The sequence below is a fragment of the Falco cherrug genome, chromosome 8 (genome assembly GCF_023634085.1).
Source record: "Falco cherrug isolate bFalChe1 chromosome 8, bFalChe1.pri, whole genome shotgun sequence".
In the NCBI taxonomy this organism is placed as follows: Eukaryota; Metazoa; Chordata; class Aves; order Falconiformes; family Falconidae; genus Falco; species Falco cherrug.
The window spans coordinates 36,187,081-36,210,063 of NC_073704.1; the positions used below are offsets into that span (position 1 = coordinate 36,187,081).

General features: G+C 43.5%; 1 protein-coding gene across 1 annotated transcript; it reads right to left on the reverse strand.

Moving 5' to 3' along the window:
• Window positions 1-190: 190 nt before the first annotated feature.
• On the reverse strand, window positions 191-22,319 carry LCT (lactase). Its single transcript, XM_014285527.3, has 17 exons — window positions 20,330-22,319; window positions 18,350-18,429; window positions 17,014-17,097; window positions 15,933-16,035; window positions 15,221-15,299; window positions 13,752-14,439; window positions 12,730-13,375; window positions 9,966-11,525; window positions 9,357-9,625; window positions 8,642-8,932; window positions 7,322-7,520; window positions 6,458-6,660; window positions 5,970-6,079; window positions 3,918-4,052; window positions 2,601-2,824; window positions 1,642-1,878; window positions 191-930 (listed from the first exon to the last, which is right to left on the reverse strand). The coding sequence occupies exons 1-17, from the start codon at window positions 20,991-20,993 to the stop codon at window positions 722-724; spliced, it is 5,781 nt and encodes a 1,926-aa protein (XP_014141002.2). The 5' UTR covers window positions 20,994-22,319; the 3' UTR covers window positions 191-721.
• Between the last annotated feature and the right edge of the window lie 664 nt (window positions 22,320-22,983).

The window sequence follows — 22,983 nt, forward strand, 5'->3', positions numbered from 1 at the left end:
AAATGTTAGAGGGCTTCAGTACAGGCACCTGGGAGCATTTGGTTTTGAGGAAGGGGTGCAGTCTTCCCTCCTTGCTCATTAGAGACCTAGAAGTGTTCTGTGTGGCTTTGGATTCCTATTTAAAGGAGATTAATTAATTAATTAAAGTATCACATTCTCTTCAAATGTGAAGGCATAACGCTAGGACCACTTCCATTTTATTTTTTTAATAATTTGTGATACACAATTCACAAAAATACTGTGTATTAAATGGGGAGAAGAACCTAATCTGTACAATAGAACATTTTTGTTCTACATTTCTGCTAGACTAATTCTTACCAGTATAGACACTAACTTGTCTTAAAACCACTAAGAAGTGGTAGAGCTTCTAGGGGCTGCGCTCAGATCCCTTGAAGAGACCTGCGTTACCCAAGGGGAGATGACGAAGCAAGAACAGATACAAGGTGAAGTTCAGAATCTGTATGCAGGTGGGAATAAGCTGTTTGTTTTACTTTTGCCCTTAAGAAATCAAATCATCAATGCCTGGGGAAAAGAGAGACATTTACTATAAAAAACCACAACCCTCTTCCTTTCTCTTTTAAAGTTAGTAAGTGAACAACAAAATGATGAGGAGCCATCACTAAGGCAAGGCATAAAGCTGCCAGTAGTACAAGCACTGGGTTTCCTTCCCTGGTACTATAAACTTCTTAAAGAAAAACAAACACTTCACCAAGTAGAAACTTTACAGTTTACTAAGTTTCATGTGTGGTTGTTTAGGGGATTGTCTGGATGATTTTGCATACAGGTATGCAAAAAGAGCTAAGCCCAATGCTCCTACTCCTGACAGAGCAAAAAGCACGTACAGTGCTATTTCTGCATTTTGTGATGTTAAATCTAATCCCAAAAAGCGCACGCTGGCAGCTGGTCCTGGTGTGATGTCTGTGGGTGCCACTGTGGGGGGGAGAAAACAATGAGAAGGTATTAGTAGGCAGCCCGGGGTGAATGCTTTCATGCACAGACGTGCATCGCCGCTCCCAACCTCTGCAAGGCTTTCAGCGCAGCAGCCGCAGGTGGGGGATCGGTGACTGGCACAATTCAGGCTCTGGGTAAAGGCACAACGAAGGCTGACGGTGCCATTCTTGGGACTCCAGGAGAGGCCAGTGCTCTCTGGCAGCCATGGTCGTCCCCAAAACCCCCGCTAACCCGGGCTGCTGCTCAGTGTACTCCTCTAGTTCAGAAAACGTAAATGACAAAAGATTCGCCCACAACATGGATTCATATATTCAGAATTGTTTAGAAAAAGTGGTGGGAGAATACCGAATGTGTGTGGCTTGGAAAATAGCTTAGGCAGTTCTGTTAATCAGTAAAAAGCAGAACGGAATAACGTTTTTGCAGCATTTTGGAGACAGGCATGGAGCTGGTGCTATCACAGAATTTAGTCATTGTTCTGGTTTTGCATGCAGAAGTGATACAATTCCACAGGAATATCTTCAGTCATAACAAAGACTGATGATTGGTCAGTGCACTACTGGAGCCCTTAAAAAGAATAGTGCAGAACAGGGTGATCTGTCTTTAAAGACCGTAGATTAAGGAAATCTTTCAGGATTAGAATCAGACGTGCACGCACACACACAGAGGCACGATTTGTGCTGCGCTGCTTACCTTCAGGCTCCACTTCCAGACAGGGATGCGGGCCTGTTGCTGGGTCTGGAAACCCGTTGCAGTTTACGATCTGCGAGTAAAACCTGGCAGAAGCCTTGGGGCGGCGCAGCAGGTTGGGGTCTGTGAAATTCACATGATAGAACCCAAACTTCTCATCAAAGCCCACTGCCCACTCAAAGTTGTCCATCAGCGTCCATACAGTGTAGCCTCTTAAGTCGACACCGTCGAGCACCACAGCTGTTAAGAGGACCAGAGAGAACAGGTTAGCTGTGCAGATGGGTGACCGGGGGTGGCACCACCAGGCCAGCGGTGGCCCAAGGATGCTCCAGGACGTTCCACCCCACCAGGGTGACAAGTGCAGTGAGGTTATTGCCACTTTAGCCGTGTTGGTTTTGCCATCAAAGTGCTGAAACAAGTGCTTGTGGGGCCTGGCTGCTAAAAGGCAGTAAACCAGCGCTTTCTGAACATCTGGCTGGCAAAAAAGCCAACTGAAAAAGCCCCTCCCCCATGTTGCTTCACCACTGCTGTAACTGAAACCAGTTTGGGTTTTTTTTAAAAAGAAAACCAAACCAGAAAAAAAACAAAGACGCATTTTTTAGACACAGCAATAGTCAAAGTAGCTGTCGGAGTAGTTCCTCAGTAAGCAGTAGCACCTTCTCTCGCCAGATGCTGCTGTACGTGGGAGCTGCAGTTACCCGCTGAACCCAGGGTTGGTTCTTCCTTTCGATCCCCTTTCCCTGCAGCTGTGGCTACCTGTGGGCAGTCCCTGCTGAACCCAGAGCCTCTCCGAAGTGGCTACAGAATAAGCCCCCGTGAGTGTGTAGCTTGCAAGTGTGACGGCAGTGGTCTTTTGGCTCTGATTCACAGCTTGCTTTATACACATCAGACTTGTGTATAGAGAGCAGACAACTGCTGCTCTCTAGAGATCTGGCTGAGCAGATTTAAAAAGTCATTCTTACCTTTCAGTGCTTCGTTAATGTAGCTCCGGAGGTAATGTGTTCGCCAAGTGTCATTGAAGCGGAAGGCTCCCCTTTCTGAGATCCCATTTTCAGTGACGTAAATGGGAGGGTTGTTGTACTCTTCTTTTATCCATCTCAGGATTTTTCGGAAACCAAAGGGTGTCACCTTTAGCCAGACAGAACCAGAACCCAGCCAGCTGCGGTCAGTTACAGTAGCTACACCCCTGCAGAAAGGACACACGGATCAAGGGATCAGTCCCATGGATCAAGGGACCAGTCCCACATGCCTGCTGCTGTGCCTGGCACCTCATTGCTGCAGGGCTGAGAAATACCGCGCTGAGCTCTGTACAAAACTGAGCCAGCACCTCTGGTGTTGCGCTATGGTGCGGCAAACCGGTGAACGCACAGTGGCCTGAGGGTGCTGGTGCTCACAAGCCTCTAGAAAACAATGCTCATACTTCGCTTTATAATCACATTCAGCTTAAAATCAACTATGGCCAAGGATGTGATGTTAGCTCCAAATCTTTGTGCTTCGATACTATTTTTACTGTTCAGTGTATAACACAGGGCCTGCACACACAAAACTGCCATTTACACCTATGTACAGGAATGCAAAACCGAGCCCGGTGTCCTTCCATGGGGCTAAACCATAGGGGCTCGGATGCAGCAGCAAAGGGAAGGTATCATAATTCCACATATTCTCTGTGGAAACGTTTCAGAAAACAGCCAGTGTTCACCCCATGTGTAGTCCCACCATTATTTTAATTCTTATCAGGAAAAATAGTAAGCTCCTATTATCTACCTTCTGAAGCTGGGGAAAGAAATCTGTATCTAAATAAAAGTCTTAACTGATGTATACTTAACCATGAAGTGACTTAGCTATTTCAGTTTGAACTTACATTTAGCGAATGTGGTGAGGGAACTAACAACAGCAAATGGAGTAGCACCTGTAAACCAAGATAACTGAACTGCAGACTGGGGGCAAGAAATACAATAAATACTGTTTACAGCTGATCCCAAATGACTGGTAGCCTCATAAGTGCAAACTCCTTCCTTTAGCAGATCCTCTAATTTTCTTTGTTCTGTTTTTAACAATCACATTTATCATCAGGTCTGAAAAAAAAAAAGGGCCGTCACTGGACTTTTAAGAAAGTAACAGCACCACAGGTACTGCCTGGGGATATTTCCCCTAGAATTGGTTGTAACAGCTTAAAATACCTTCTCACAGCTCTCTTTGCCATCAGTTTACATAGCACAGTTGGCCCAGGCTCCAGGTGTGTGTATTTTCCTTTACCAATAATTTACATTCATCCTTACCTGTCAGAGTCATATGACTGAACACCAGCAGGATAGTTTATTTTGTATGTTAAAATTGTAGTATAATGATTTAGGCCAAAGTAGTCATATGTGCCTTTAATTCTTTGCTTTTCACTTTCAGTAAATTCTGGAAGTCTGCAATAGACAATAGAGAAAAGCATGAACCCGCCCCAAATTAAGTCTTCCAAGGATTTCCCCTTCTTTTGCTTCTAGCCCTCCCCCATCCTGTTGTATAAACTAAGCTTTTGCTAGACAATGCAATTCATGCTGCCTGCTCTGACGTTCCCCAAGAGAGGAACAGACCTTTCACTGACCAGAAAAGAGACACCTGATGGCTAGAGGTCCTGCTCATGGTCAAACCAAGAAGTGTGACCGTCGTCCTGCTTTGTAAGACAAGAAACAGCATTTGACCAGTCAGGAATGCACTGGAAGGAATCGGTGATAATTCATTTTCGTTGTCATGTGCTCCCCAGACCGCTGCGGAGACCCCAAGCTGCAGTATTCACAAGTGGCCTGTCGCAGCCCACCACCCTGCAAGAGCATGACTAGCCCCGCCGAGAGAAGCATGAAACGGTGGCTCCCAGCAGCCGGTGTCAGCCAGGGGGTCCTGTCCCCGCTCAGGGGAGCTGTCATGAGCACCCCCCCAAACACCACTCCTGCCTGCACGCCCTGAGGGTGGCAGCCAGCCACGGCGCTAGCATGTGCTTCACAGCAGCAGGGGAGCGGGTAACTGCTGCAAGAGGAGCTCTTCTCTGGGTGGCAGCGTAGTGCTTGGTAGGTCACGGCAGAGGCCAATACAGTGCCATCTCAGGAACTCTGGCTTCTACAGAGGAAACAAGAAAAACTGAACTTTGGACACCCTCCATGTGTGATACTGGTAACCCTGGTACCAGCACCACAAGCATAAGGGGAGGTGCCATGATCCTTCTGGAGTAACACGGGAAAACCCAGGAGAAACTGGGAACTTGGCTGTGTGTGTGGATTCTACCATTTAACACCAGAGTGCTCAGTTCCCTTCAAAAGGCAGGCCTCCTCAGAAAAGAGCATCCCCCTTGGGGATCTGCAGCCCCACACGGAGTAAGAAATGGAGTCAGGGACATCCAGGGTACCCTGGAACAAGGAGCGAGGTCTCGGCTCTCTTTTAGCCAGAAGAAGGAGAAAATTCTGGGAGTCAGGTGCCCTTGGCAACCCCTGCTGAAAATGCAGCCAGTGCTCCTGGCAATTCGGTGATGCCGGGGAGTCTGTGGTCTTAGACTAAGGACAGAACAGAATGAGATGCTTGGGCATGTTACCTCATAAAGCAACACTTTTATTAATGGCAGCAACTGCCAGAGAAGAAATAACGAACCCAAAAAGTGCCTAAGAACGCAAGTGTTTTAGGCACATATGAAAGCATAATTCAAATCTCGAGAAGACCTGCCTTTGCTGCAAAGCATGGGCTGACTCTTCCACTGTCCCCCTCATTTCAAAACAACTGGTCTTTCACATTTTCAGAAAGGAACAATCAGGAATAGCCCCAAATCTAATCTACCCCATTAAATTGCTATTAAATGAAGATGGAATGAAGATGGAAAAAAGTGCTTTCCTTACATGTGCCTGGAAAGGGAGAGAAGAGGGCAAACATTCACGATGGAGCGCTGCTACCACAATTTTAATGGATTAATCCATTCCCAATTAATGGGAATAGAAAATAAGAAATGTGATTCAGAGGGACCAACGAGTTCTCAGTGCTCAAGTTCAGTATATAGTTTCAAGAAAAGTTAAAACACATTTGTCATGGTTGTCAGGTGTCTAATGTAGAGCATTTACTATATTCCTCTGAGCTGCCAACTTACTACCCCAATGACATGTTATATTAGTAAATTTAGTTTGCAAGAGAAGACAGGTAGCAGGCAAAATGTATGCTAGAGTTTTCCTGTAAGGATACAGTAAGATTTTTACAGTAACCGCAAAATAATAATTGAAATTTTGCACTTTATTAGAAAAGCAGTTTTCAGCACAGCAATTAAAAAAACCAAAACAAACAAAGCAGGCACGTGCCTGGGCTCTTACCGGGACTGGTTCAGACCCTGAGCCAGACTGCGTTCCCGAATCCTCTTTTTCATCACTTCATTATAGTCACCATTTTTGAAAATGGGATGAGCAAACCAACCTAGAAAAAACTAAGCCAGGAGATAAGGGAGAAGGATAAATTCTGTATCAAACCAAGAGATACAACCATTACTCCTTCACGCCCTGCTTTATAGGTTCTATCTGCATTATAACGAACAGGCACATGGCGATACCCGGGGATGCCCATATAATGGCAGCAAATTCAATAAGCTTTTGTCACTAAAACCATATTCTGCCTCATTTCTGTTGCATACTTGATCAGCCACCAGAAGAGGGTGACACATTCCTTGCAGCGATGCCTCTGGCTCATCCTTTTCTGTCAGCGAGATGCTGACCAGGGTTCAGGGCATCTCCAGCACCCAGAAAGGCAGTGCCACCATGAACAAACCCAGAAGCAGCAAGGAGAGCTGTGAGTAGTGTCTTTGTACCTGCAAGAATTGTCTGACAGCATCAACATCCTCCTGTTTGTGGGAGTTCCTTGGTTCTGCCCAGTCAGAGTTGATGGTGATCGAGATTAATCCTCCTTGTTTTGCCCGGTAGGTCTCATTGTAGAGGTGCCAGGCTTCCGCATGGGCCTTTATTAAGTTGTGCCCCACCACGTAGGGGGCTCGCCCTGGCCGAATGGAGACGCCTGCAGAGACAGTAACAGCACAGGCAGTGGGAGCAGCAGCTCCCAGCTCTCTCACCGGCTGCTTCCCAAGTTAACACCCAGGACACCCAGCACTGCCTGCTAGCAAATGAATAAATGTGCAGCACCTGGTGCCCTCAGGCCCAGCCCTGGCCTGAAATCGCTGCCTAGGCAGGGACAGCTGAAGGCACAGCTGCAGTGGGCAGGCTGTGCAGGACCCTGCATTGCCCCCTCCTCCCTCTGCGGCAGGACAGGGGCTGCCAGCCCTGGCAACAAGCTGCTGCCAGTACGGAAAGCTGTGTGTTCCAGCCAGCTCTCATCCCCCCCCCTTCCCTTGCCTGAGCTTGGCCCTCGTCCAGCCTTAACCCTTCCCCACAGCCCCTGGAGCTGCTCTAGAAATGGGGTCTGCTCCAGGCAACAAGTGTAACCTGCAGGTTGCAGAACAGGAGAGGATTAGAGGAGCGGGAGGAGGACAGGTCCTGGACGTGACAGGCAAAGTGCAAGAAGGACCTGTTCACCACACCACAGCAGCCCAAACCCCATTTATCCCCACCACACCATCTTCCTTGCTTTACAAGCCCCTAGCATCTACTCCGCTGCAGCATAAAACAGAGCTGTGCCTTCGGTGCTGTGAAGGCTCTGAGGTTACACCCAGCAGTCTTACCTGGAGCGGCTGTGCCAACGCCATAGCCCAAATATGCAGTGTTGTAGGGTTCATTGAGGGTTATCCAAAATTTCACTTTATCTCCCAGCCTCTGGAAAAGGAGCTCAGCATATTCCTTAAACCTCTGAACTATAGTATCATTCTCCCACCCACCGACATTCTGCAGTGCCTGTGGGAGGTCCCAATGATAGAGAGTTACCTGTGGGGAAAGGCAGAAAGGACTGTATCAGTCACTCTTACTTTCAGAAATAAGGACAGTAACCCAGCCTCATTTATGAATGTAAATAAACTCTGCTTTGATCTGCAGCTTCCTGTTCCTAATGGTGTTTGAGTCTGTAGTGATCACTCGTGCACTCACATAAAATACCTTTTTGCCAGTGTTTTGGTTTCATTAGGACATGGGAAAATGACTCAAACTCCAGGGACTGCCTGATCGAAGATGAAGCTTTTACCACAAACCACCACAGCTTTGTGGTAGCAAGAACTCATCAGTGAAGAACTGCTGCACCTGCACTGACTCTCAGATGAAATACAGTCCAACAGAACATCTGTTTGGGCTGCTCCATCTGTTGGGCCAGCCTGCAGCACTGCCATGAAGGCACAGGTTTGCTCAGGCATGATCTGATGCTTGTGTGGATACTCCTGGATTGCCCCTTGTGTGGTGTGCATACACATCTATGCAGCATTTGGTGCAGCCACGTGCACTCCCCACACGTACCAGCATGGGTGGGGGGGTGGGGAGGGTGGGGGCAGGGACAGGGACAGCCAGCTGTGGGGAAGCAACAGGTAGAAGCAGAAAAAAGCTACATGTGTCCAAGTCTGTGGGGACAGGTCAGATTCACTCAACAGTGTTGAAAGAGCTGCTGATGCAGTGGCGAGGTCACCGTCCGTTACATGTGACAAACCATGCTGATCACTGGAGCTTCCTGACTTCTGGGAAAAGAATAATGTTACACCCATCTCCAAGAAAGGCAAGAAGGAGGATCCTGGGAACTACAGGCTGGTCAGCCTCGCCTCAGTACCTGGAAAGATCACTGCATAGGTCTTTGTAGAATCCAATTCCAAGTACATGAGGGATAAGAATGTAATTGGAAACAGCAAACGGTAAGGTTACAGTGATCCTTCTGGGTAGTAACTGCTAGGCTATCACTACATTCCCAGTTCATTTGCTTATGTAAAAAACATGTTTCCTTGCAGAACACAATGAATAACAATTTCTTTGTGGAAGAGGGCATGGATGGGAACACATACATGTGCTTTGAACATCAGGCTTGGGTTCTGCTATTTGTTAGTCACCTGAAAGTTACCATTTCTAGTTACCTGAGGCATAATGTTAGCTGCCAGAAGAGCATCAATAAGCCTTTCATAGTAGTTCAGTCCCATTTCATTGATGTATCTGGTGGTTCCATCTGGGAGAACACGGGACCAGGAGATTGAAAAGCGATAGTGAGACACCTTGAGGCTTTTCAGCATTTCCACATCCTCCTCAATCTTGTGGTAGCTGTCACAAGCTACATCTCCAGTGTCATCATTGCCGATTTTCAAGGGGGTGTGAGCATATCGGTCCCAAATGCTAAGTCCTTTCCCATCGGCTCTCCATCCTCCCTCAATCTGCAGTTGAAGATGGGGTGGGGGAGACTGTTAGTAAACCCCAAATTTAGGTCTTGGTTCAGCCTGTTAAGTCTTTTTCGCACCACACAATATTTTGACTTACCAGCTTAAGACTAGAAATAGCAATAGTTTTGCTGTACCCAACTAGTAAGACCTTCTGGGCCTCGAGACAAGTACAATGTCACAGAACAGGCACCGTTTCAGTACCCCACGTTGGCTGGACCTTGTGAAGTCCATGCTGCTGTGTCTCAATTCCTGTGGTATAACCATGACCTTAAATATCTCCAAGCTCCTCCCTTTTACAGCAGTTGCTACACTAACCCTCAATTACCGTAAAACCTAATGTTAGAAAAGCTGTAGTTGTCTCATCCAAAATGAATTAACTGTCTGCAGAAACTTTAAGAGTCCATCTCAGTTTCCTAACCTGATATGCTGCAGTCGCTACACTCCACCGAAAGTTCTCTGGAAACTCTCCATATAAAAATTCATCTTCTTTTGGCAATGGGATACCATTATTGCGGATGATTTCTGCATAGTACACAGCAGAGCGCTTTGGGGTTCTGGGCCTGTTGGGATTGTCAAAATCAACCCGGTGCAATCCAAATCTTGGCTCATAACCATTCAACCATTCAAAGCTATCCATAAAAGACCAAGCATTGTATCCTTTCAGATTAACACCATCCAATTTGTAAGCTGAAAGACCAGAAACAAATGGAAGAGCATCAGTGGTATAATCACATATTAAATGAACTGCAAGGAATTTACACGCAAGCATATACAGGCTTCTAGCTTCATAAAGCTGGCACTGGTCAACTAAGATCATATAAGACGACTCTGCATAGTTGGAGGATACAAAGTACAAACGGCCATGCAAAGGAGATCATAAAAAGAGACACTATATTTATATTGTGTTCAGAATATTTAAAGACTGATATCAATCACTTGTAGAAACTACTCTTCGGAGGAATAAAGTAACCAGAAATCTAGGAGAGGAAACACACACCACCACCAGAGTAACAGCAAACACTAGTACCTTTTAAAGCTTCATCAATGTATGTTTTGTAGTAAAAAATCCTGGTATTGTCATCAACATCCGATTTGGTCTTTATCCCCACCCCGTTCTTAATGATGTATATTGGGGGATTTCCATATTCTTCTTTGATCCAGTTCAGTAGCCTCCTCATGCCCCAGGCCACAGCCCGATGGTCAGTAATAGCTGAGGGAGGCCAGGAGCTGTCAGTCTTTGCTGAAACTTCCTGGTCATACTCGTAAGAGAAGGGCTTCAACCGGGTCGTTGCATGGGTTACAATTTTGGAGGTGTAGGTGTTGAAGCAGAAAACATCTGCCGTGCCCCTGATGTATTCACGCTCCTCCGCTGTGAAAACTGGTAGGCGAGACGATGGCAGGTCCTGGAGCTCACTCCTGTTCCCAACTTTCCACTTCATGACCTCAGGGTAGTCCCCGTTTTTGAAAATCGGGTGTGTAAACCACCCCACCAAAAACTGCAGGTACCTGTCTGCAGCTTCTACGTGCCTGGGGTCGCTTGGTGTCTTTGGCTCAACCCAGTCAATGTTGGGACACAGGGCAATGACCCCTCCTTGACTCGCTCTGTACTTGTCATCGTACGTGTGGTAGACCCTGGCATGAGCTTTCAGTAAGATGTGGGCAACCCTGTAGGGAGCACTGCCAGGGTCATTGACGTTGGGTGGAAATGTCCCAGTGCCATAGCCTGCCCAGGCAATGACTTGGGGTTCATTGAACGTAATCCAGAACTTCACCCTGTCACCAAAGGTCTGGAAACAGAAATCCGCAAAACTATCAAACAGGTCGATCAGCACGCTGCTCTCCCAGCCACCAATGTCCTGGAGAGCTTGTGGCAGGTCCCAGTGGTAGAGAGTGACGATAGGAGTGATGTTGTTTGCAACCAGTCCATCAATGAGGCGGTTATAGTAGTCAACTCCATGGCTGTTTATTGAGTTGTTCCTTCCACTGGGGAAAATTCGAGACCAGGACAGAGAGAAACCATAGTTCTTTACCCCTAAGGCTCTCAGCAGGTAAATATCCTCCTCCACCTTGTTGTAGCTATCACAAGCTACATCTCCATTATCATTATTCTTTATATTCCCTGGGACATGGGTGAAGTTATCCCAAATGCTGGGTCCTTTGCCATCAGCATTCCAACCTCCCTCTACCTGGTAGGCAGAAGACGACACACCCCATGTAAAGTCCTCTGGGAATGTCGCATAGAAGTACATGTCCCTTTCAAAATCTGTTTGGGATGAAAACTTCTGCCAGACGACTTTTGCCTTGGAGGGAACTTCTGATGCTGGTAAACTGGGAAGCTTTGATGGCACAGGTAGGTCAAACACCACTGGGGTAGAAAATCTGTCCAAGACTTCAGGTGGGAAACCATTTTTTTCAATAACGCTGGAATAGAAATAAGCAGATGCCCTGGGAGTCCTTGGTCTATTGCCATCTCCAAAATCCACATGATGCAGCCCAAATTTTAGGCTGTACCCTGCCGGGCCTTCAAAGCCATCAACCAGGGATCGAGCCACGTATGACCGAACATCAACTGTGTCTAGTTTCACCGCTGTCACAGAAACAGTACAAGACACTCATTCATTGGAACAACTTCTGAACACAGCACAGCACAACACAACACAAGCTCCACAACTGAGGGTACAAGCATGATAAGTCAAACATATACAAATGGTCTTTTAGGCAAAAACCCCCCAAACAATTAGAGTATCTGGTAAGAAAAGCAGTCAACTCCACAACAGGAGCTGGTCTAATGCTTAGTGATAAAAATGCACGAGAAAAGAGGTATTAGTGTACAGGACACTTACGCCACTGGTATCCCTTTCCCTGTGTTCTTGTTTTCAAGCACATTTCATCAACTCAGGTATATGGTGCACTTTTAAATGTCATACTACAGTTAAACTGAAACAAGCCTATTTAGTGCTTGCCTATCTTCCCTGAGCACAGGAGAGTTTCTTTTAGCAGAACAGCAGAGGCAAGTCCAGCATCCTTCCTCACACTGCCTACAAAAAAGCACTATCTCTCTCTCATTCCAGAAAAGTTCACTTTCCATATGCAGTCCATCTTCTTTACTTCTGCTGAGGCACACCAGCAATGCTAAACTGTGTTTTCCATAGCTCTTCTTAAGACTTCTATCAGTATGTTGAGAACTAGGTCAAGAAGATCAAATGCTGTACACTGATCACCAACCTTTTTAATACAGCGTATTTAATAAAGTTTTCCTGACAGCATGGATTTGCGTATCTCAAGACAGTATCAGTGAAATTTCTATTTGAAATCTCAAATCTCTACACCTGCCCAGAAGTCCAGTTTACTAAGATTATTTCGACACCAATTGATACAGTTTGCCAAGATACAAGCACACCTTGAACCTTGCTCAAAACGATTGATATATAAATATCTCCCCAAAAATTCTAACCTGAAATGATACAGGATGCTCTCAGTTAGATCTGCTTAATCAGTAAAGACAGTTCAGTCCTGATCTACGAGATGTCACCAGGCAAGAGCCTATCTACAGGGAAATCATCTTCAGCAGAACTGAAGTATATGAACACTGTTGTCACACAGGGACTGATGTTTAGGGTCCAGGCTACATTAATCCATATATGTGAAGCACATATGTGGTCACACTAGATACACAATAGGCAGCTGACCTCGTATCACTACACAAGTAGCAATGTTTTGAAGTTACCCACCATGGAAGGAACAGAATAACTATTTGACATTATTTAAAAAAAAAAAAAAATTCTCCATACCTTTTAGAGCTTCATTGATGTACCGGTGGAAATAATCCACTCGCACAGTGTCATTAATAAGATCCCCTCCATCTTCCGTTGGCATACCATTTCCTGCTATGTAAATTGGGATCTTTGTCCCTGTATATTCCTGGGACACAAACTTCAGCAGCCTTCTTAATCCCCAAGGGACCACATGGATCCAAGAAGAGGCAGTCTGTGGCCAAGAAGGATCTACATGCAAGGAGAAGTTCCCGATGCTCTCGTAGCCTGGTGTGCAGGTCCCATTAGTCATAGCACTGACCAGGTAGGAAGTGTAATGGGAAAGACCAAAAAAATCTGCAGTCCCTTTCACCCAGGACTTCTCCTGCTCTGTAAACAGAGGCAGCTGTGCAACTGTTGTGGAGCACTGCTGGTTTACTTCCTGGATCCGAGCCTTCAGGATATCTGGGTAATCCCCATTAACAAATACAGGGTGAGCAAACCAGCCAAGCATGAACTGCAGGTACCTCTCAGATGCCCTCACGTCCTCAGGGTTGGTTGGAGTCTTGGGTTCAGCCCAATCCGAGTTCAGAACCAGCCCCACCTTTCCCAGTTGCTGAGAACGGTATTTGTCATTATACAGGTGCCAGACTTTGGCATGAGCCTTGAGAATTGTGTGAGCCACCTGTGGGCAGAAAGCACAGGAATATGCGTCACACTGTTTTGCACAAGGAATCTTAAGATTATTGCCACGTGAGAATGTCATCTCCATTCAAAAGAAGAAACCTTGACCAAACAAATAAACATAGCCAGAGACTGCAGTAGGTTTTGGAATAAGCAGAAAAATCTGGCTATCCATCAACACCAGCTTTCAGAATAGAAACATAAAATCAAAACATCTAGCATCCATTAACTAACCCATTTTTGGCAGGTATCATAAATCCAACAAGCTTATAGTTGTCTCAAGAGGCCACATTAGGCTTGAACATAAGTATGAAACCATCACAGGAAAAACAACAGTGACGGCAGCTGCAGGATCCTAGTTATTCCCATGTCCCTACCTTGTAAGATGCTACTCCTGGGTCAACGATTCCTGGAGGATGCTCTCCGGTGCCATAGCCAGCGTAGCTGATAACCCAAGGCTCATGGAAAGTAATCCAGAGCTTGACTCGATCCCCAAAAGTGGAAAAGCAGAAGTCGGCATAGTTTACAAAAGCATCTATAATACTGTCATTCTGCCAGCCACCAAGAACCTGAAGAGCTAGTGGGAGGTCCCAGTGGAACAGAGTCACCATGGGCTCAATGTTAGACTCTAGCAACCGATTAATTAATTGGTTGTAATAATCAACACCCTTGGAGTTGACAGTCTCGGTGGTGCCAGCAGGGAAAATTCTAGGCCAGGATACAGAAAATTTGTACAATTGGGGATGAAGACCCCTAAGCAGGTAAACGTCATAGCTGGTTTTATAGTAGCTGTCACATGCCATGTCTGCTGTTTGGTTCATGTAGACATGGCCTGCGTGTCCAAAGTGGTCCCAGATGCTCTCTCCTTTCCCATCCTCTGCCCAAGCTCCTTCGATGTTGAAGGCACCTGTGGATATGCCCCAGAGGAAGCCACCTGGGAAAACATCTTGCAGAAGAGAATCTCTCTCCCATTCAGACTGTTGAGCAAACATTTCCCAAACTGTCTGATAGGACGAGCGAGGGGCAAGAATGGCATCTGGGTTCTCTTGTAGAGTATTTGTTTTGCTGGAAATAGAATAAAAAGAAGTTAAAGGTGGATGCCAGTGCCACAGAACTTGCAAACATGAAGGATAAAAGAATCATTTGCTTCCCGTTCAGCTCACATAAGCCATTTAGGGAATAGTTTCTTTGTAATTGATCAAATCAGCCTTCTGCCACCCAGCTAGCAGATGCAGGTGGAGTGCAGTGAGCTAACCGCAGAGTGGCTCCAGAGCTATATATCTAATGCATTTCTTTACAGGTAGATTCTCATAATTCATTACAGCTACACCAAAGGTGCAAACAAAATCCTTGCAGTGTGTAGCGATTTCACGTGCTACAACTGCTCTCATGAATTCCCATGGGATAAGCTAAAACTAATTAATCCTACTTCTGTAATCCTTAGCATCTCCCTGCACAATGACATCTCCTACATTTCTGTAGCTCAATTGGCCTCTCCCCTAGCAAAGTCTCTGTTTATTTATTTATTTAATTAATTTAAACTATTTTGTTCTTGAAAAGGGCAGAAGGCTTGGAAATGTACTTGTTACCATTGGCTTCAAGGTGCAATTTGGGTAACCAAGGATGAGGAAGCGTAGAAGAGGATTACATTACCCGTAATAGTAGGATAGAGGATTGCCTGCAATAGCAAGAGACAGGGCTCAGCAGAAAGGCATTCCTTTCCAGTCCTTTCAGCAATTAACAGCAGCCTTCACCATTAAAACTGCCTTGTGTCTGCCTGCACATAGGTTTCCAGAGAATACCATTTTGTTATAGTATCTGATTATATACAGGATAAAACCTGTACCTTAAAACTTGAGATGATGAGAAGTCCAAGAACTCGTTAACATCATACCCAATTGTACGTGTCTCTTCTTTATTAATAGCTGAAAACACAGAAATGGTAAGTGATGGACTCAGTCACAGATACTATGGACTGCATGACAGTACTTGTACACACAATTACCCTGTAGAAAGAAGGTGTTTTTCATAACTAATAGCTATTTTTCTCAGATCAAATATGATGGGGTTTTATTAGACATTTACAATTTCATGTTAACAAATGATCATAGAATCATTTAGGTTGCAAAAGACCTTTAAGATCATCAAGTTCAACTGTAAACCTAACACTGCCAAGCTCACCACTAAACCATGTCCCTAAGCACCACATCTACATGTCTTTTAAATACCTCCAGGGATGGTAACTCCACCACTTCCCTGGGTAGCCTGTTCCAGTGCTTGACAACCCTTTCAGTGAAGAAATTTTTCCTAATGTCCATTCTAAACCTCCCCTGGGGCAACTTGAAGCTGATTAAAGTTATGAAAAGCTTTGAGGAAGATTTCCTACTTCCCCTCCCTCAACACTCACCATCTACTCTTAGTTTTCCAAGAAGGCTATGAAAGAAACCATGAAGTTATTTCATCTAATAGCAGTGGTCTGGACTGGACATTTTGAATTTCCTCTATAATTTGCCATGCAGAGCTTAGCTAAAAAACTCTTCTTGAAACATGTCACTCACCTGTGACAATGGCAGCTACTGGTATGAAGGGATTGTCTTCCATGGAACCACAATCAAGGAACTTCAGACTAAAAACCAAGATCTCTACGTCCTTCCAGACATTCTGCAAAACCAGAAGTCAGACTTGTATGAAAAGAAGCATCAGCCAGCTAGTAGAACCATGCTCTTCACATTTGTTGCTTTTAACACAGAGTAGGAAATATCTAGAAGACTGAGAATGGGTGATACATTTCCTCAAAGTTAAATTCATAGATCAACAGAGTAAGCATTAAATACCACCCTCTGTTTTTCTCTGATCCAAAAAAAGCCCGCAGCAAATCAAAGCATAAAACCTCAGAAACTTTTAGTGTTCAACCTGTCATTGAAAAAGCACAAGGAACTATGCCCTTTTTTGCACACTTACGTGGGAAGAATCTGTTGCCACAAATGGTCCACTCCAGATTTTTAGAGTAACTGCAGCACACTGGGACCCTAAAGAGAGCAAGTCTCACGGGTAGCTCCTTATTCTGCTACTCAGTTGCTGGATGACTCTTGTCTTGTGGACTTTAAGAATGCAGTTCACTGCCAGAGGTTTAGCATCAGGTACCTGTCCCTAGCATCACTGGTACTGTCACTGCTGCGTGACCTAACCCTTTCACAAACTCATCCTCATTAACATTTCTAGCACTGCCTCGACTGATAAGGAGTTGTAAAGTTTGGTAGCACCATTGCAGAACCCATGCTAGAATAAAACACTGTCTTCTGGCATATAGGTATTAGCCTAACAGGTTATAAAACACTTAGGATGTGAGAGGGGAGGTTTTTCAGTCCTGGACAAAAGAATTATGCAATTTTAGTCATTAATGCATCAATAACGAGCACTGACCAAGATGATCCTTTCCAGCACTTTCGAGCACCTGTTCTTAAGTCAGACTTACAACAGAGAAGTGAACACACTATGCAGCTATTTCCTAGCGTAGCTGTTGTCTGAGCTCTAGCAGCAAACCACAACTGTTTAGACAAGCATCAAGAAACATTAAATTCTCCTTCTATTTCTGGTCTGTTATCTGCTGCTAAAATTTAACACTGTGCATAATGTTACCTGGAATTCATTCAACTTCCTGTAGAAATCCGTTTCATTTCTGCAATAGTACTGAAGGCTGAGAGACAGAAAATCTACCGAATTCTGGAAACAAGAAAAGGAAAAGAATCACCCTGGAGTAAAATGTGTTTTTTGCAAACAGTACATTAAAAACATACAAAATTGTGGAAGTGCATTGCTGCAGTAAGAAGCTATACAGCTATATGGGAGCCCTGGGCAATATAATGAGTACAAACTGGATACTGTATGGGAAGATGCATTTTGTATCTCTCCTCCTAAACAAAGTAAAATTTAAACAGCTAAATGAAATTCTAGGAGTATTTTATTAATTTAATATTGATGATTTACATTTGATTTTTTAATTAGTAAGACTGTCTACGATTAACCACACAGAGAAACCTTTGCAACTATGTCATTCAGGCAGGCCTTATCAATAATCCTTTGGGGAAAGTCCACTTCAGAAATCTTTAATCATTCCAAACAAGCGTTATCCCACCAGATATCATCAAGTTCAAGGGAGTAGATTGTATTCTCTCATTAAATCAGCTGATGAAGCTGGAAACAACCTGATAAGCTTCCAGTTTCTTTTGCAGTCCAAGGTTTGCTCCTAGTTTAGTCAGCTTATCTAATACAACATCTTTCCTCTCCCTACAAACCACACCTTGCTTATATCCTTGAAATGTCATGCCTACAACACTGCCTACCTATTACTAAATTTTGAAGGATCGTGAATACAAGCAAAAAAACCTGCACTATCATTTGTCCACTGTATCCTACATCAACATCCTCTATGTGAAGACAACTACTAACTGAGTTTGGTCTTTATAGAAAGGATGTCATCATCTTTGTAGAGATTATGTTCTTATGTCGTGCCATCCCTGGGTAACTAGATCAATTCTAGCACGGCTCTCTCTGTGTTTTAACATAATAAGCAGATTTTTTTTTTAATTAGCAGCTATTTAAAATTAAATATCCATTTCTTTGATGGTCAATTAAGTAGACTTGCAAAGAAAGTTACAATGGGTACACTTTTTGCAGACACCTTGTCATTTAAGCATGTATATTGCTAAAATTGCCAATTGTGAGAGTAAATATGTCTCCGTATTTCTTAATCAATGCTCACTAGCCAAGAAAGGATGGTGCAGTCATTTTCAAAATCAGAGAGCTTCATGTGATCAGACTAACCAATTGACTAATTTGATAAATTTTACTTAATTGGTCAACTTGCTAAAATTGTATTTAACGTGCAACAATTCACTTGATCCTGTACATAAAAATCAAGTTAAATTGAATCAAATTTATATAGTTTTGGAAATAATTTCTGTTAAGGTGTTACCTGAATTGAATTTGAAAGCAATTCTGATAAAGTGCTATCCAAGACATGATCCATTCCTAAAGCAATGGACAGCTTTCCACCTTTGGGGGAAAAAAAAAAAAAAAAAAAAAAAAAAAAAAGGTAGTCTATTGGTAGTATGTTAAGGACAAAGAAAAAATTTCAGTTCACTGCAGTCATTTTAAAACCAGTTGGAAATTTTTGAAGATGTGGAACATCAGACAGTGCCCTAGGTAGCTGATTTCAGAATACCCACTACAAATTCAACAGAGTTGAAGGCGACAGACTTCAACAAGTTTTTGTCAATAAATCTTGTCTTATCATGACTGCTCATAAACATCTTAGCACTGTTGCTTGCAGGAAGGTGAAGGTGGATCTGAATACAGCTGTTCAGTGGGTTCGTGCATAATAATAAGCAATATCTTCAATTTTCATGCCTTTGTGGTGATTCTAAACTGGTTATTTTTAAAATGCATTCAGTGCTGGATGCTGCTGAGATGCTGGGAACTTGGGAGGGGACAGGTGATGTGGGAGGGAAGCTGGGCAATTTCTAAGGGCTATCGCCAAATAGCGTAAACTGTACTGCAAAGTATTCCTCACAAATGCAAGACTTAAAAATAAGTTCTTTTAAAAAACTGGAAAAAACCAATGACTCAGCCAGCTCTACTGGTTGTCTGCCTGGGACAGAAAAACTTCAAGCCCAAGGAAGACAGCTGTTTAGAAAACCCCAGATACCCATCACAGAAGACGCGAAATTCTCTTGTTCTGTTTAACACAGGCAGAGGTAAGATTTAATTACTTTAAAACCCCAGTGTCTGCAATGACGAAAGCCAAATAAAGGACACTGCAGACATCCTCATACTATTACTATCTCACAGAAGATTTCCTGAGCCTTGCTTCTTCATGTTTTGAGATAAGTTTCAGTAATTTTTAAGTCTTTCCTCTGTGGGTCAGGAAGAAGTACACAAAAATACATTATTAACTACAAAATAGCTTGATTATTATGACTTTGTCATTACAAACAGAAAAAACAGAATAAGGCTACATTTGAGTAGTTTTAAAGTAATTTGTAGTTGATAATTTTCATTTTACACTAAACAGTATTTTGACCCTTTTAAATTAACTTTTAAAAGTTAAATAAACACATTTCTCTTTGATTAAATGAGGTGTCATTTTAAACCATGATCAGTTTTGTTTAAGTGGATTTTGTCAACACATTTGCAAAGCTGTCCACCTTTTCAGTGGAAGGCTGGTAGCTGAATCTGACCTGATTCTTCAAGCTAGATCTTGGGAACACATCATGACTTAATGAAAAAGCCTGCACCTATCATACATAAGGGATTATAGCACAGCCACTGACTGATGGCGTGATCTTCCTCTCTTAGCTGAAATGGTAGCAAACGCAATCCTGGTTTTTCAATGACACTGAAATAAGTAATAAGGCTTTAAAAATTAGGTGACTGAACTGGAATCAAAAGATTATTCATAAGTCTCAGTCCCACTTTCATTATACCACACATTTAAGGTTTGATATATGAATAGTATGAAACCATAGCTCATCAGGGGCATCTGCTGATCTTTAAATTAAGAGCACATGGACAACAGCCCTTAGAGAAAAAGCATATAAAAGTATTATAACGTTTGGTTTTCAAGTACTAGTTTCTGCTGCTCAAATTAACTGGAAGCTATTTAATACTTCCCTGATGCTTAAAAGATTAAACATAACTATACACACATACACATATATATTATCCCCAACTATTTTGGTTATCATTTCAAGTAAAATTCAATTATTTTATAATTTATGGGTAATTATCGAAATAATGGATTTGAAGGAACTTGTTACTCGAGGATTCCTAGGTAATTCTGAGAGCATCGATAGCATATTCACAGAGATTGCATGAAGCAGCTGCCATTTAACCCCATCACAAAATAGTTGTGAAAAAGTCACGTTAAAAAAATCCCTCTTCCCATTCTCCTTACCCACTGGTGCGTATTTCTCATGGTAGACAGTGTAAGCTCTTTCATGAGCGGCAGCCAGGGCCTGGGCTTGGTCCTGGGGGTCATCATAAGGCAGGCTTTTAAGGACCTCCGGTAGGTCACTGAAGCTGAGCCACACATTGACCAGGTCTCCAAAAACACGGAAGCTGAACTCTGCGTATTCCACAAAAAGGTCAGCAACAGCGTTGGCTTTCCCACCCACAGCCTGCACAGCCACGGTGCCAGGGACACGCTGGTGATGCAGAACTGCCACTGGCCTGAGGCCTGCAGCAATCAGGGTCTTGAGCAGCTCCTGGTAGCACCGCACTTGAGCTTCAGCCGGCTTCCTGGCATTCCCTTCTGGAAGAACGCGTGCCCACGGCAGGAAGATCTTGTAATGTGTCACTCCAATCTCACGAAGGTGGGAGAAGTACTGGGGCAGTTCAGAAGCCACAAGATCTTGTTGGCACAGGTAATCATGGGCTTCAGCCACGGCAGGGCCCTGATCTTCCTCAGAGAGGACTTGGTCCTGCAGATACAATCTAGTCACTAGCTCGCTGGGTAGAGGTCCAGCAATGGTGATAAAATTCTGAGCAAATTCCCCCTCTATCCCAAGACTGGGAGAAACTAACAGAAAGAAGATGACTGTCTTACAAACTGGCTCCATTGCTGGAGCTGCTTCAGAAACTGTTATTCCACACTACTTATATTACAGTAGAAGTAATATTTAACTGAAATTATCTGTTGAACAGATAAACGTTCCCAGCACTAGCTGGCACTGGAATGATAATGACTCGGGACTTTCTATCAATAGATGAACAGACAAATGAATACAAAAAAACACTGTCAAACAATTAGTTGGACAAAGGTCACGTGGAAACATTTTCTGAGACACTCAGGTTCCCTTTTATGCTTGAACATCAACTGACATTTACTGATGCTGCCTCCATTTCAGAGGAGGACAAAGTAAGTAAGACAATGCTTTTCATCTCCTCTTGGCCTTTATTGGCTTAAGGGGCATCCCAGCACAGCTCTGGATGCAGAAAGTAACAACAGCAGTTATTTGTGCTGCTGAGACTGGATGCCACCATGGCTCAGGGTACGCAGGACAGCAAGAGGCACTAATTTTGTGCTCGAATCCTTGGGTGCACAAAGGAAATGTGACATGTGGCATCTTACCCACTTAGAAAAATGGCTATTATGTGAATTCAGGCAGCAGCACGTGTTCTTATGCCAAATAACATCAAGAAATTTGAATATCGTATTCATAATATGAATAATTGCCAAAACGCTCCCTCCTTCAGCCTTGAAAACACGTGCTCTCTCAGCAGGGTGGACACATACAGATCACCTACCTGAACTGCTGCAGGGAGGAGGTAATTTTCCTACATTCAAATACAGCAAAACCAAAGAGCTAAAAACATCTGCTGCCTGAATACAGAACATGATTAAATCAACTAAACATAAAGTTCTACGTAACCATATTGAAAAGTCAGTTCAAGCTCTGAATTTATTACTTTTAACAACCAGCTTTTTGTCTAACACATACCTGGAATCATCTGGGCAATTTATTGCTCTGTCAAGCAGTATTATCTGTAAATTACAGTAGACATCTCTCAACACTCAACATTACTCAAAAGGCCAATTTTATAGCTTATACAGGGATTGTAATTTGTGTACTTTGACCCCGTTTGACTCCCAGGTGACTCTGTTTTTTAGGAGGCCTTGAAAAACTTGCTGAAGGACTGTGCTTACTGTTCTGAACAGTGAGATGTGCTCTCCTCCTCGCCCCCCCCCCCCATGTTTGAATAACAAGTTGGAATAGAAACTTCAAGAGCCCCACCTACTGATGATTTTTCAGTAAAGCAGCATTAATTCAGAAACAGAACACCCCTCATAGCCTACGAAGCATTCAGAACTGGGGAAAGAGAAGGCGAAAAATACTTTCTCCCATGTATAGAATATTTATTATCAAAGATTTAGGGGAGGAGAGGGGGAAACACATAATGCGGTATAAACATCTTCCTGTCCTTTTGAAATTAAGTGAACAATACAGAATAACGTGCAACTGTTGCTGCAGGCGAGTGACAATTTTTAATGAAATGTAGCATTTGCCAAGATGCAGTTTACGAAACGAATTAGTAGAAAGAAGTTACTGCAGTTACAGTTGGTAAGTTAGCACCCAGTGATGGGTCGTGGTGACAAGTATTTATGATTCCTTTCATTCCTTAAATGTAACCATTCCCTTTAACGATATATGCTTAATTAGACTAAGGCATCTCTCTCCAAAGCTCAGGGAGACTACCAGGAAAGAGATGCCTGTCTTACAAACCACCTCCTTTTCTGGACCTGCTTCAGAAACAGTTATTTCACACTACTTAAAACATTGAGTTTTGATGTCTTTCATGCTATTAAAAATGTTTCTTAGGTGCTGGTATCAGGCTGACAAGACAAATATTCAGATATTTTTAATTCTTAATAGAGTATTTAATAATCCCATAGCATACAGCAAATAACTGAAAGCAATAGAAACTCGAGTAAAATTTTCTTATAGAAAAATCTACCAGCAAGTTTACAAATAGAGACTTAAAAATCCCTCACAACTGACGGCAGTTTTCAATTCACTTACAAGTCATTCATCAAGATGGGGGTTTCTG